Here is a 16316-nt window from a genome sequence, read left to right as displayed (position 1 = left end):
ACCGTTTTGATATCCACCAAAGAGAGCTCCTAGATGACATCGCTAAACTCATCCATTAAAACCCTCGATTTGCGACGTCCCCCCTCCTTCTCCACCTCAGTAACAATGGCATTGAAATCACCCTCGACTATCCAAGTTTCTTTGATCGATCTACCCACTCCTTTGAGAACATCCCACGGCTTTTTTCTTTGGTTCGGGTCAGCATGCCCGTAAAACCCCGTAATGGCATTCTGGTCCTCAAGTTGAACCAACGAATCAATATGGCAATGCGAATAATTCAGGATGTCAACCTATACTCCTTTACATAACATGGCAAGGCCTCCACTTCTCCCTGTTGAGTTCACAACCAAGCAGCCTTCCATTCTACATTGATAACGAGCACGAGAAAGGTTGTTAGAATGCAATTTGGTTTCGCACAAAAAGATAACATCAAGGTCAATAGCAACAAGGAGTTGCTTGAGGTCCCGAACTGTCGCAGGGTTCCCAAGCCCACGACAGTTCCAGCATAAAAGTTTCATGGCTCTTGGCCAGTGCTGCCTGCCCAGGTGAGATGTTATCCATAAGTTTCCTTCGCACTGTTTTCGCTGGACTTTCATCCATATTCTCCCCGTTTCCTCCCCTTATTCTTTTCCTTTTCCCCCGAACTCTTCCTCCTCCATCGTGCATGATTCTTTGTTGTTGCTTTTCTATGGGAGATCCCGATTCCAATTCCTCCTCTCCACCCTTAGCTTTCTCTTTTTATTTAGGGGCCATCGAATCGTTCTCTTCCCCACTTCATTTCTTACTCTCATTTGTCTCGGTATTATCATCTGTCTTACTCTCAATTAATTCAACACCATTCCTCCAGTTTCCTCTAGCCTGGGCATTTCCATTTGGTTGCACTCTTAGCTAGTTACCAAACTGGAAGCCATTCTTGCCCGACTCAAAATATTTAGCTCTTTTAACACATTTTTGTGTAGTGTGCCCTATAATCCCACAAATGTAACAACACAAACAATCTCTTTCTCCTTTCGACCCACAAGATAAATGACCCTTTGAAGTGGTTTAGATATATCTAACTTTACTTTCACTCTGATGAACTCTGTCCAGCACCCTTCCCTATCGCGCCAATCGATCGCCAAAACTTCACCAATCGCCTCTCCCACCTCTAAAGCTGTTTGCCTATCCATCATCTCGAAGGGTATGTTATAAATTCTGATCCAAAAAGGTGTTATATTGAACATATAATCCTTTAATTCTTGATCCTTTACAAAAGGTAATAATGCAAATAAACACTGGTCGAACAGCCAAGGAGCCAGGTTAAATATTCTCGATCTATCTTCAATCGTTCCAAACTTAACCAAGATAATACCTTCATTGAGAGCCACAAAGCTAACCTCTTCTTTTGTGAACCAGAGGGCTTTTAAAACCCTATACATTGCATCTCTATTTATTTTTTCACCCCATTATTTTTCCCACAGCCCACGCATCGTATCCATTGGGGTTTGTAAAGAATCGGTTAGAGCTTATCACTCGTTTTGACTCTTCTTCAGAAAATGTTAACCTCTCAAGCAATTCATTTATGTCCTCAGCCATGACCATAAGTGATCGAGAAAACCAAGGAAACCTGCTTCCAGCACCCTAGCAACCACCACGCGCCTTTTCCTCCCAAGATCAACCTCCCACCATACAAGATTAAGGGTGAGTTTGGATGGGTGTTACATTTACCTTCGGTTAGTGTAAAAATAATGGATTGATAAATAAATAAACAAGTTCTGTAAAGTGATTTCTAATGAAAATGACATTAAGGGACTTATTTGTAAAAGTAGTAAAAGTTCATGTTAAATTTGTGAAATGATGGTTTGTATGGATTGATTTAAGTTCCTAGAGAATTCGGCTAGCTTGAAAAGGAGGACTAAAATGTTTAAATGTCAATTTATGAGCTTAAAGACTAAATGAAAAGTTAAAATGTCAGGGGAAAAAAGGTAATTTTGAAAAAATGTGAAATATGGACTAAATTGAATGATAGGGATATTAAATGGATTAAATTTGTCTATTTAGATCAAGATATACCACGTACGGATCTAGATCGAAGAAAAGCTAAAACCTTGGATTACTCGATCTCGTTTTTCGCCCTAGTTGTCGAGGTAAGTTCATATGAATACATTTCGTTTTAATTTTATATTAATTTATATGTTAATGTATGATGTATATCCAAAATAATGTGATGACGATTATCGAGTCCCGGTTGAACCTTAGGTATTCGTAGGATACAAATGACATGTCATTAGGGATTACATGTTTCGGGTGCTAGTCTTGAATGTCCTACTGATGGTTGAGGTCCTGCATTTGTTGCATATACTCCACAGCTCGTGTGAGCAGCATCGTATAGCTTACACTCTGACCCACAACTCGTGTGAGTAGGTCCATTTCACAGCTCGTGTGAGCAATGATGTAAAGGAAATGTTATAGTTATATGTTTAAGCACACTTCGTGTGAGCTTTCCTGAGTATCCGATGATATTCTAGATGGTTCAACGGGCAAGAAAAGAGATTGAAAAGACAAGTTACCAAATGACATATTGCATATGCTCATGAAAATGTGAATGAATCAAATGATATATGTTCATGTGAAAATGGCTTACCTTATGTTTAATTCAAGTAAGTTATGTAATAATGCACTAACTTGTGTATTGTTGATGATGATGCTTAGGCTTGTGCCAAGCTTGTGGTTGGAATAGGTTATGCTTATAGTTAATGCTATTTAGATGAAACGGTAAGTTATGTTTCATGTTCTACTAACTTACTGAGCATTTTGTGCTTACGTAGTTTTCTTCCCTATGTTTTATAAATTATTGGAAGCTCAATCAGTTTGGAAGCTCATCGGAGATCTATCACACTATCCGGCATAAATTTCGGTAGTTTTTGATGTTTTGGCCATAATGGCAAGTATAGGTGGACTTATAATGATGTTTAGTTGAATGCTTAGATGTTGATTTTGTATGTATAAATTGTTTGGTTTGGTACATTTGATGCCTTACTAGTTTGTGTCAATATGATTATGTTGTTGCATGTTTGAATGGCTCAAATGGCATGATTTTGTGATAGAATGGTAATGGTCAAATTGCGGCATATTTGGTAAGTTTTGAAGTTAATAGTTGATGAATGAAAAGTGGTAAAGTTTGCATGTTTAGGTAAGTTTTGGATGTTTGAATTTGAGGTGCCTTGTATGGCATATTGGTTGATTGGTTTTGGACTATTGAATTGGTCATTTCATGTTAGTTCGGTCTTCTTTTCATGTCTTAATTAGGTGCACAAAAGGCATATAGGTCTGTCCATGATTTGGTGTTGAAAATAGCTTGATTTTGGGCAAATTCATGTCCACAAGGCATGAAACACGGGCGTGTGACTCAGTCGTGTGTCCTCTATAGTTTCTATTGCATGCAAGTTAGTTAGTTACACGGGCTAACACACGGGCTATAGTCAAATTTTTCTAACTTTTTCTTAAACCTTCTAAATGTTTCCAATTTGGGGCTAATTTTTTTCTAAAGTGTTTCTTGAGCCTCGAGGGCTTTTTTAAGGGACGATATCTATGTGAATAAATGTATTATAATATGTTTTCAATGATGTATGATTTGTATGTTTTAATGTTTCGTTTGTACGGTAATGCTCCGTAACCCTAATTTGGCGACGGATACGGGTTAGGGTTGTTATAGGTATATTCAGTTCAAAAGATTTTTGGAGGTTTTGAAGAAACTCCATATTAACATACCGCTAGTAGAAGCTTTGGAGGAAATGCCCAATTACATAAAATTTATGAAAGATATATTGTCAAAAAAGCACAAAATGGGAGAATTTGAGACTGTCGCTCTCACTGAAGTGTGCACAGCAATGTTGACGAATAAATTACCTCTGAACTTGAAAGACCTAGGGAGTTTCACTATCCCATGTTCAATTGGAAATCATTATGTTGGTAAGGCATTATGTGATCTAGGAGAGAGTATAAATCTAATGCTTATGCCTATTTTCAAGAAGCTAGGAATTGGAAAAGCAAGACCTACTACGGTTACGTTGCAATTGGCTGACAGATCCTACACGCATCCGGAATGTAAAATTGAAGATGTTGGTAAAAGTAGATAAACTTATATTTCCTACAGGTTTCCTTATTTTATAATGTGAAGCTAACCAATATGTGCCAATTATTCTTGAAAGATCTTTTCTTGCTACTGGCAAGACTTTAATTGATGTACAGAAAGGCGAGCTAACCCTGAAGTTACCTTCAATGTGTTTACTACTTTGAAATGTGTTGATGTTAATGATGAATGTCATGCCATTGGGTTGATAGAAACAATAATGGAGGAATTTACCAAATATTGCCACAGTAATCCTGACAGTGATGAAGACTCACTTAAGTAGAGTGATACAGTAAGTTTTGAGGAATTCGGTGAATTTATAGAAGCCAAGCAGATGGTAGATAGACCAGTGAAGAGGTTTAAACCCTTAGATTTATTAAATCAACCTTTCAATCCTCCTAAACCTTCTATAAAAGAACCTCCTACACTAGACTTAAAACCTTTGCCACAGTATTCGCAGTATGCATATTTCAGCGAAAATAGTACTTTACCGGTAGTAATTTTTGTAGAGCTAACACCCGAGCAAGAGGTAAGGTTGTTAGAAGTTTTTCAGTGATTTAGGAACGCATTGGGGTGGACCCTGGCTGATATAAAGGGAATTAGCCCTGCATTCTGCATGCATAATATTTGTTTTGGAGGATTGCCCTAGTAATTACATTGAACAGCAGAGACGATTGAATCCGATCATGAAAGAAGTTGTCAATAAAGAGATTATTAAGTGGCTAGACGCTGGCATCATTTACCCTATTTCAGGCACCTCATGGGTGAGTATTTGCAATCTGTACCTAAGAAAAGAGGTGACACAGTGGTAAGTAATGACAAAAAATGAGCTCATACCAACTCGCACTGTCACGAGATGAAGAGTATGTATGGATTACCATAAGTTTAACAAGGCAACTAGGAAGGACCATTTTCCCGTACCATTCATTGATCAGATGTTGGATAGATTAGCTAGGAAAGCTTTCTACTATTTTTTGCACGGTTATTCGGGATATAATCAAATTTCCATAGCCCCCAATGACCAAGATAAGACAACTTTCACATGTCCATATGGTACTTTTGTGTTCAGATGGATGCCGTTCAGGTTATGTAATGCCCCGACAACTTTTTAGTGTTGTATGATAGTTATATTCTCTAGCACGGTGGAAAATTTTCTTCAAGTCTTCATGGACAATTTTTCTATGTTAGGGAATGATTTTGAAAATTGTTTGAAAAATCTAAAATTGGCTCTGTGCCCCTGTGAAGAAACGAATTTTGTTTTAAATTGGGAGAAATGCCACTTCATGGTTCGTGAAGGAATTTTCCTGGGGCATCGGATATCACAAAGAGGATTAGAAGTTTTTTAGGTCATGAAGGTTTTTATAGATATTCATTAAGAATTTTTTGAAGATATCTAAACCCTTGTGCATTTTTTTGGAGCAAAATTGACCTTTCAGTTTTGATGAACATAGTTTGGTAGCCTTTGAAGAGTTAAAGAACAAACCTATAGCAGCACTAACTATAGTAGCTCCGGAATGGACACTGCCTTTAAAAATCATGTGTGACGCCAACGATTATGCTGTGGGAGTAATGTTGGGGCAAAGGAAAGAAAAAATACTACGGGCAATATACTATGCTAGCAGAATTTTATCGGAAGCACAACATAACTACACCACCACAGAAAAGAAGTTATTGGCTGTGGTGTTCACGTTCGATAAATTTTGTTCTTATCTAATTGGTATAAAGGTCATAGTTTACACATATCACTCTGCTATTAATTATCTAATGAACAAGAAATATGCTAAGTCGAGCTTGATTAGGTGGATATTGTTGCTGTAGGAGTTTGACTTGGAAATTAGAGATCAGAAAGGGATTGAGAATCAAGTGGCTGATCACTTTTCGAGGTTAGAATCTAGAAGTGAAGGTGATCATGATACACTTATTAAAGAAGAATTTCCACATGAGCAGCTGTTAGTTGCCACGACATTACCTTGGTATGTCGATATAGTAAACTATTTAGTGAGTGGTGTGTTGCCACCAGATCTCACCAGTCAGAGAAGACGAAAATTTCTTCATGATTCCATGTACTATTATTAGGATGAACATTTCTTGTTTAAACATTGTGCTGATCAAATAATTAGGAAATGTGTTTCTGATGATGAAATACATAACATCCTATAACATTGTGACAGCCCTAATGTGACCCTAGTCGGAAAGTGGTTTCAGGACCACAAAACCAAGTCGTAAAAATAATTAATTGTTATATTCTATGCTTATTATGTGTGTACATGCATATGTCGACGTTTCATTCCCTAATTTTGCCAATTGCATGAGAAATTATTAAATAGGGATCAATATGAGACATGGTGAAATATGATAGACTAATTTTAAATGGTTTATTAGTGCATGTCAACACAAGGGTGGACTTGCATGTCAAATTGCCCAATTTTCTTTATAGTGGCCGGCCAAGATGGGTGTTGATGGGCAAATATATATGTTTAATTAGTTATTAAAATATATATGTATGCATGCGGTGATGAAAGTGTTGAATGAAAAGAAAAGAGGTGAGATGTATTGAGTTGTTGATTTCGGCACTAAGTGTGCGGGTATAAACATTTATGATCATGAGATTGGCACTAAGTGTGTGGGTTTAAATTGTACAGCACTAAGTGTGCGAGTTTGCTTATATAGCACTAAGTGTGCGAGTTGATTATATAGCACTGAGTGTGCGGACTTAATATATATTTTTGAATCACTATGGACACTAAATGTGCGACATTATTGAGTTGATCACGGACAGCGGATCGGGTAAGTACCTTGAGTTCATGGCTAATAGGCGCTATGTTTATATTTGGAGTTGAGCTTGGTAAGTTTGAACCTATGTGACAATTATAATTGAAGTCACGTACATAAGATTTATCGTGGAATAGGTGAAAGGTCGTTTAGTTGTATGATTGTAACAAAAATAAAATGATGTATGAAAATGCCTCAAATATCCTATTGATTAGTATATGGAATGTGAATGCATGACTTGGTATGAGATTGAACCGATAGGTCTAAGGAACTATGGCATGGTTCGGTATGGATGGAGTAACTAGCCTCGTTCCATTTTGTTCCCTCTTGTGATAATGTTATTAATGGATGGTAGTGCATTGCTTATTACTTACTGAGTTATATACTCACTCGGTGTTTCCTTGTCACCTATTTTAGGTTTCTTGGACTCGTCTCTTTTTGCGTGATCGGGCCGTCATCGAAGTCATCATAGCAGCTAGCAAGTTTTGGTACTTTCTTCTTAGTCGGTTTAGGAGAACATTTCGGCATGTATAGACTATTATGTTTTGTTGAAATTTGGTATGTAAACTTTTAGCCATGCGAAAATGGCATAAATGTTCGGTTGGATTTGGTTCTATAATGTTAGGTCGTAAGTCTTGGTAATTCGATTTTTATGCCATATGTCATGGTTGATTATTTTTGGTGTTAAAATTCATGATATGGCAATAGTGTAGTAGGGAGATGTTTGACAATGATTAGCCTTTGGCATGGCTAGTCATGATCATAATTTGTGATATGTATGCTGAATTACTAGTTAGATCAAGGAGAAATCACGAAATAGGCATAGTTGCTTTAGTAACAGATGCTGGCAGCAGCAGTGATGTGAGATTGAAAAATCACTAAAAATAGTAGGAATAGAATTAATTAATGAATAAATTATGTAATCGAAGCTCGATGAGTCTATTTTCATATAGAAGAAACGAAATGACCATATGAGCTGTATGTTAGGAGATAATTAAACTCTTGTGAAACAGGGCCAGAGCAATTTCTGGATCCCCTGTCCCAACTTTAGAAATTCACCCTAAATTAACCAGAGACAATTAGAAGTCATACTTTATATGTATAGATTCCGTTTTGAGTCTAGTTTCATTAGAAACCAACGACATAAGTATTTGAGCTCTGTAAAGATAGATATCTAAGTCGTAATGCACAAGGGTCAGAGTAGTCGAACCCAGGAACAGGGACGACTTTAACTAATAAAATGTACTAATTGGCCTGACCAGAAATTCTACAAAAATTCTACCATATAGATTTATGAGTCTAGTTCCGGGGAAAATTTACGGAACTAGATTTCGAGTTTCAGAACTCAAGATATGATTTTTAAAGTGACTAGTACGCAGATTGGCAGCTTGTCTGGGAAATTTTTAATAAGTGGTTTGAAGTCTGTTAACACCTCGTGTTCGACTCCGGCGACGGTCTCGGGTTCGGGGTGTTACAAACATTGTCATTCAGCTCCGTACGGAGGACATTTTGGAGGGATGAAGGCTGCTGCCAAAGTACTTTAGTTAGGAATTTATTGGCCAAGTCTGTTCAAGGATGCTCATGAATTCTATTAGTTATACGACCGTTGTCAGATAATAGGAAATCTATTTAGGAGGCACAAAATGCCATTGCAAAGTATACTGGAGATTGAGTTGTTTGATGTATGGGGAATAGACTTTATGGGTCCATTTCCACCTTCAGTGGGAAAAGTGTACATGTTGTTAGTAATGGACTATGTCTCTAAGTGGGTCAAGGTTGTTGCCCTTCTTAGTAATGATGCAAGGTGAATAATGAAGTTTCTACACAAGAATATTTTTACAAGATTTGGTACACCTAGAGCCATTATTAGTAATGAGGGTCTCGTTTTGATTGTAAGTTGGTAGCTAATACTTTGCAGCGATATGGGGTGAAACATAAGATTGCCACAGCATATCACCCCCAAACAAATGGACAAGGTGAAATTTCAAACAGATAAATTAATTTTTTTTAGAAAAAGTGGTGAATCCTACTCATAAGGATTGGTCTACCAGATTGGATGAAGCTTTGTGGGCATATCGTACTGCGTACAAAATGCCATTGGGGATGTCACATTTTAAGCTTCTCTATGGTAAGCCATGTCACCTTCCTGTTGAACTTGAGCACAAAGCATTTTGGGCTATTAAGAAGCTGAACATGGATTGGGTTGCTGCTGGCCATAAAAAGTTGTTAGAATTGAATGAAAAGGAGGAGTTTCGAGCACAAGCATATAAGAATGCCAAGACTTACAAGGAAAAGACCAAGCGTTGGCACAATAAAAGAATCATGCTACAGAAATTTGAACCATGACAATAGGTGTTGTTATTTAACTCTAGGCTCAAACTATTTCCTGGTAAATTAAAATCTCGCTGGTCAGGTCCTTTTGAAGTAGCGATAGTGGATCCTCATTGAGCTATTAATATCAAATATTTGAAAATTGGGGTCACATTTAAAGTTAATGGGCAACACTTAAAACACTACTGGGGTGCCCATGTAGATCGAGAAAAGCACTCTATTGACCTCCAATGTGTTTGAACTAACAATTTCTTTTATCTGTCTTTTCTTCAATTGCTTTACTTTTATTTTTAATACTTATTTAGTACTATTTCCATTTTTATTTTTGAATAGTTTTTTTCCAGAGACAGAATAAAGAATGTGAATTGAGCAGTTATGATATTAAGTGGAGTTTGCTGTAGCATTGCGGCAAACTAGGAAATGGGTAACGTGAGGATGACCGGGCAGATAAGTCTAATGGGAGAGATTTGTTCTTTTGTTAGCTGGGTCAATTTATGTTACTTGGTGAACCCATGGAATAGAAGTTAAAATTTTTGTTTATGGATTAGGGCTGTAATGGCCCAAATTCAAGGCTATCGGAATAGTGGTTTCGTAACCACAAATCTGATTTAAAGATAAATTTATTTTAATATTTTTGCATGAATATTGACATGATAGGAAAATCGTATGAAAATATCGATAGAAAAATTTTACCGATTTAGTGGTTAGTTAGAAAAAGAAATTATTGAAGAAATTGGGTAAAAATAAGGTATCGAGACTTTGATCTAGTAAAACCGAGTCAAAAATAATTTTATAAATAATTATGAAATATTAGTAATATGGTATAAAAATTTCGTTAGAAAATTTTAATGTTTGGATAGTCAATTACGTAAAAAGGACTAAATTGAAAAGGTGTAAAAGTTACTAGAAGGATTAAATAGCTCAATTGTTAAATGAGGAGGGACATAAATTGCAAATAATCCCAAAAGAAGATATTTTGGGCGGCATACATTGAGAAAAATCAGGAGAATTGAAGAATTAAGGGTAAAATTGGAATATTACAAAAATTGCTTTAAAAGTTAGGACTAAAGTAGAATATCTAGAATTCTCTTCATATTTTCTGCATTCTCATCAGCCAAAAACATCCCAAGGGTTTCTTCAAGCTGGTTTTTCATAATTTTTGCACCAAGTGAGTTAATCCTTTCCTTTTTCTTATAATTTTTGTGTTTCTAAGACTTTTACAACTAGGTCCTATTACTAAATTCATTAGTTTTTGATTTCATGGATGAAATTGAAAGTCACTATGGTTGAGTGCTGTAAGTTCATGATGAAATAGCATGAAAATGAAGCTTTAATTTGTTTATGAGATGATTTTATTAGGTGATTTCAATAGAAATTGATTTGTAGGACCTAATTGTGAAAAAGTTTGGAATTAAAGTCTAATGCTAAAATTCTGATTTACAAAGGTTATAAAGTATTTTAAAGTGATGGGATAAAGTGTTAATTGAGAAGAATCAGCTCAATTGAGAGGTTAATTGAGCAGGGATGAAATTATCATTTATTGAAAGTTTAGGGAAAAATGGTAATTAACATCATACACTAAAACAGTTTTGTACAGCAGCAGTACTCTAACTTTGAAAAATTACCATAAATTTTAGAAATCGTATTAGAGGATGAAAAAAATATGTAATTAAAGATTATTGAGTCTAGTTTCTTATAGCAGAAACGGTTTAATCAATGGAAGTGTAAATCATGAGATATAATAGATTTTGTGAGACAAGGTCAGAATGAATTCGGGTTCCCCTGTTCTGACTTTGGAAAATCATTAAAAATTGTAAAAAAATGATTTTTAGTTATAATTTATATGTTTATAATACTTAATGAGTCTATTTTCAGAAGAAATAAGTGGAAACATCATCCGAATTCTGTACAATGAGATAATTAATTTTTAGTGAAGAGGGGTCGGAACTGTCAAACAATGAAACAGGGGAAACTTTAAAGAATAAAATGTACTTATTGGCTAAACAAAAAATTCTGAAAATTTTATGATAAGAATATATGTGAGTTTAGTTTTAGGAAAAATTAGCGGATCTTAATTTGAAGTTCCGCAGCTCAAGATATAAATAATTTAGTGACTATGACTCAATAAGACAGCTTTGAATGCACTATAAATAATAATGGAATTTTAGAGAATGTTACATATGAACATGGAATGTATTAGATTAATGATTAAATTTATTTATTTAGATCCGGAAAATTCAAATACGAAGCTAGATCGAGGAAAAGAAAAAGTTTGGGATTAGTAGATTTTTATTTACGAACAAGTATCGAGGTAAGGTCGTGTAACTTGAATTATATTCTTAAATACTTGAAATGTTTGTTATTGTTGTGAATATGAGTTGTATGTTTATTGTATGATAATTGATGAAGTATTGATATGCTTGATGAAAAGAGGAAATAAATTCCGGTTGAATGAAAGGAAAATTCGATGGATCTCTGAAAAGGAATTGACGGTAAAAAGGATCTAGCCCGGACGGGTGATCCTATCCTGATATAGCCCTCCCGAAGAATATGTGGAAAATGGATTTAGCCCGGACGGGTAATCCAAATTAGGGTCTGAATTTAGCCTGGACTGGTAATTCAGATCCAAGCTCATTAGAGTAATTGTCGTTGCAGGGGATTTAGCCTGGACTGGTAATCCCGACAATACTCTATGAGTTTATATTACAGGGGATTTAGCCTGGACTGGTAATCCCGCTGTAAGGATGAGGTTCGCGGGAGTGTGCTCTCTGAAATGGAAATGTGCGCACATGAATATGAATTGACGGACCCGGATTTGTACACTAAAGTGTACCTCTGAAAATCCATCGAAATTCTGAGAAATTCAACGGGATAAATATGAAAAAAATAACAAGGGAATGAAAAATATGGAATTGATGAGCCTCATCAATCATTTGTCTTTGTAATGAAATTTATATGATGTTTACTTAACTAATGCAAAAAGTTGAGTTTGTATGTGATGAGTATATGTTTATGTAAATTGGATGTGTGCTTGTGTTATTAAATGATAGATGTATAATATGGTAAGTATAATTCTTGTTGCATGAACTTACTAAGCACAAAGTGCTTACCCCGTGTTCCTTTTCCCCTGTTTTGTAGTGTTAAGAGCTCAGAGGTCGGATTTCGTCGGAGACGTATCACACTATCAACCTCAAGATCTCGGTATATAAAGAAACTTTATTTTGAAAATCAATGGCATGTATAAGCTAGTAAAGTAGATGTTAATGTGAAATGAATGTATAGTTAGCTATTGGTATGGCTAACAAACTTTGGTTTTGGTATGTGATGAGATTATCTTATGAATATTATAAATCTATCTTGAAAATATATTGAAATGGATTGGTTGTGTCAGATTGGTCTCGGTTTAAAATTTGCAGGGAAGATTTGATATTTATAAAGGGGTTATAAAAAAAATTAGTAAAATCTGGTAATGCCTCGTATCCTATTCCGGCGACGGAAACGGGTAAGGGGTGTTACAAGGGAACTTCATATTCCCCCCCTAAAATCCTCTAAATTTTCTTCTTTCTTCCTCCACGTCATACAACTTCCCTAGCACGTTTCACTTTTGCTGAACTGTTATCATTATCTACCTTATTATTCTTTCCTCAACTGCTCACGTCTCTTAGGTTTCCCTTAAATTTTTCATTTTTATTACATTTTCTCTCTAATCTCTCTTACCTTTTCTTCCACTACATTCCCCAAGATTTCTTCCAATTTTCTCCAATGGCTCATGTCAAAACTGCTTCCAAAACTGTTAAATCCTCAAGGGCTGGTTCTACTCAGCTAAATATTTCCTTTAACAATGTCGTAACCACGAGATACAATAGAAACATTGCGAAGCACCCTTTCTGTTTTGAGCAAGGGTTCTTGTTTAAAGCTGAACCATATATGGGATACGATGAATCTGTGTCCTCTATAGTTGAAAAACATGGGTGGAATATTTTTTGTTTGCACACCGAGGATGTTTTAGGAAAACTTGTTTGAGAATTTTATACCCATGTCAACTCTCTAGATTCTCCTTTTATCTATGTTAGAGGTACTTCCGTTCCTTTTTATGAAGACCATATTAATGCATAGTTTGGTCTTGTATGTATACAGGACGAACACACGCCATTTGCTGAAAGTATTACCGTTGAAGGTTTAGCCCAAGTATTCCACGATTTATGTATCAAAGGAACACGATAGACTGTTTCCAGTCAGGAGTGTTATACTATTGAGAAGGCTTTGGTGAAGCCTATTGGGAAATTTTGGTATCATTTCCTGAGGAGTCGACTTATTTCGTCTACACACAATACAACTATTTAGAAAGAAAGAATGCTTTTTCTGCACTCCATTATAAAAGGGAAAAAGGACTAATGTCGGAAGGATCATTTTTCAAGAAGTACATTAGTGTGCTGAAAAGAATGTAGGTAGTTTAAACTTTCCCTCACTTATTACTGTTCTACGTCAAGCCGCCCAAGTCCCTCTCAATACAGAGGAGAATATCACCCCTAACAAGGGTGGGCTGACTAGAACCATCTTTGCCAAGATCCAAGGCAGTGATGCTACCAAGGCAATTCAACATAGCCATGCCACCACTTCCTCTACTGCACATACTCCCACAACAACACCTCCAGTTTCTTGTAGCTCCCTTAAATAGCAAATAATAAACTCCTTGAAATAGCTAGAGCAAAGAATGTTCCTTTTTGAAACACAGTAATTTCACCTGGTTGAGGAGATGGCACGGCCTAACAGCAGCAAGTTGAATATTGGGATTATATGAGGAGTAGGGATTTGGAACTAAGTAAATCCCTACAAACTAATTTTACAAACCCAATGCCAGAATTCCCTATCTTCCTAACCACCTTTCTCCCGTTTGGTGTTGCTGCCAAAGAGCCCACTGAAGCTATTGCTGAAGCACCCACTTAACCTACTACTGAAGCACCTACTCAAATTGCTGCGAAAAAGCTCGAAAAGATGGCATCCCTAAATGCTGAGAATGAGAAAGAAAGGGAAAAGGATGATACTTCCAGCACTGCGACCACCAAAGAGAAAGACCCTATTCCACCTTCACCGTCAGCCTCGTATCAGTACAAGACCATGACATTGATCTTCTGATAGATGAACTCACGAAAACTAACAAGGAATAGGAAGAAATTACCCCTAAAAAGAGGAAGTGGTGGTACAAAGTCATCACCTGGAAATCCACTCATCGAGTAGAATGAAGTATTTACATGCTAGTCCAAGCCAGCTAAGTGTTTTTTTTCTTCCATGCATCTTGCATTTCATTTATTTTGCTATGGCATTTGTTGTAAAAATTTCTCTTTTGGTTGTTCTCTTATATCTAATCATGCATTGAGGAAAATGCATCCCTTAGGTTTTAGAGGTGTTGTGCATTTAGGTTGCATGTTATATTTAGAATGTATGATCATTTTAGTATAGTCATTTTAGTTTAGTTAAATCTGCTTTGCCACGACAATGTAACTATTACGTATTGTTTACCTATAAGGAGTACAATCTATACTTATGATGTTTGATGATGAGCTAAGATTCTTCAATACACTTAGAACATGTGACAGTGGATTGGGTAAATTTAGCTTAGGATTGGTTGCTTGAAAATTAATTTCTAAAAATGAGATGTCCTATACTCAGTTTTTTCGGGTTGTAGTGAGTATCTTCTAATGAACTTAGGGACTTTTGAACCCAAAATTCAGTCATTTTGCCTTGGCATTATTAAATAAAGGACAATAGGCACTCTAATGCTTAGAATTATCGAGTAAGTTAGCAACACTTTGTTTGCTTCATAGTGTTATTGACTAGAAAGGTGAGTTTAAGTAATAGTGTGTAATAGAAAGTAAATAAATTAGTGGCACTTCGGTATAGTAAAGGGCTGAGTAGCTAAGAAGGTAGTTGTTTGCTCTATCCATCTTTTATGTCAAAAGCCTTATCTTCAAGATTGATTAATGTTTAAATTGTGACATGATTGAGTACTAGGAAATTCAGTGTATGCTCCATTGTGATTATCAAGTCAAATAATTTTGTGATATGCTAAATCCCCTATTATACTATCTTTAATCTAATAAAAACACAAATGTAAATGGTTTGTACAAGTATGATTAGAGCAAGAGTGACTAGACTTTAGGTAACAAATGAACTAACTAAGCTAGGAGATATTTTTCTATGCCAGAACATACATGGAACTTAGAAAATCTTTTTTTAGGGAGTAATTTTCTACACTACCTTTGTTAAATCAAACCTTTGAAACCCGAACAGATTTTTAATGAGAGAAGATGGCTGAGAACTGATGTATATATTGGTCTTCTATTAGATTGAAAGTACAAAATGGGTACATGCACTGGCAATGCTTTTACATACATGCATTTATGCATATTCTGCTTGAGGACAAGCAATAACTCAGGTTTGGGGGTGTGATAACTCTTGAAAAGAGTTATATTTCATTTCTTTAGACCTAGCTAATTGCTTGTACTTGGGTCTATTTAGTGACATTTTAGGACATTTTATTAGTATTTTTATCATTTTCATTAGGAGCTTGGACTCTGTTTGCATGTTAAATACTTTTAATTACATATGGAAGGGTTGTGTTTGGTGGTTTGGTAGGTGCAGGATGTGGAGAAAGAAATAAAGGAGTGAAGGTTTGCTAGGGAAAAAGGTTGGATAGTTTTCCACCTTGTATCCCGTGGCAATTCAGGAACATAACTGAGTCAACACTTAATGTATACCAGCCTCAGTCTAAGTCTACTTGTACCAAAAAAATCTACCTAAAAAATAAGAGAGGATATCGTGGGTTGTTGGAGCTATCCTAGGAAGAAATGCTTATAAAAAGCCAAAGGAGGAAACCCTAAAAGGTGTGGAGATCTGGAGGCAACAATAGAGGGTAGCGGCTGAGTAGAGACAGAAAGAGGAAGCTAAAGCAGTCCCTCTCAGCCACCACAGGACACTGTGGTATTGGATTGTGGATTGGTTTGGCAATAGCCATCTTCCTAAGTTCTACATTATTTCTTAATTTGTTCTCCCTTGAGTTGAATTGATCAAAACGATACTGGATGTTATTTTGAGCTTGAAT

General features: G+C 36.0%; 1 protein-coding gene across 1 annotated transcript; it reads left to right on the top strand.

Moving 5' to 3' along the window:
- The first annotated feature begins 8526 nt into the window (after nt 1-8526).
- Nucleotides 8527-9229, top strand: LOC107906490 (uncharacterized). Its single transcript, XM_016833498.2, has 2 exons — nt 8527-8687; nt 8935-9229. Exons 1-2 carry the CDS (start codon nt 8527-8529, stop codon nt 9227-9229), a joined length of 456 nt encoding a protein of 151 aa, XP_016688987.2.
- Nucleotides 9230-16316: the final 7087 nt, after the last annotated feature.

Source organism: Gossypium hirsutum, chromosome D08, assembly GCF_007990345.1.
Source record: "Gossypium hirsutum isolate 1008001.06 chromosome D08, Gossypium_hirsutum_v2.1, whole genome shotgun sequence".
In the NCBI taxonomy this organism is placed as follows: domain Eukaryota; kingdom Viridiplantae; phylum Streptophyta; class Magnoliopsida; order Malvales; family Malvaceae; genus Gossypium; species Gossypium hirsutum.
The sequence above is the reverse complement of the archived record's forward strand: the minus strand, read 5'-3'. Positions and strand labels throughout refer to the sequence as shown.

What these genes read in the sequence shown, in the direction of transcription:
- LOC107906490 (XM_016833498.2), top strand. Translation starts at nt 8,527, where the DNA reads ATGCCATTGCAAAGTATACTGGAGATTGAGTTGTTTGATGTATGGGGA. An exon ending in CTTCTTAGTAATGATGCAAG is followed by an intron (nt 8,688 to 8,934) that starts GTGAATAATGAA and finishes TTGGTCTACCAG; the next exon opens with ATTGGATGAAGCTTTGTGGG.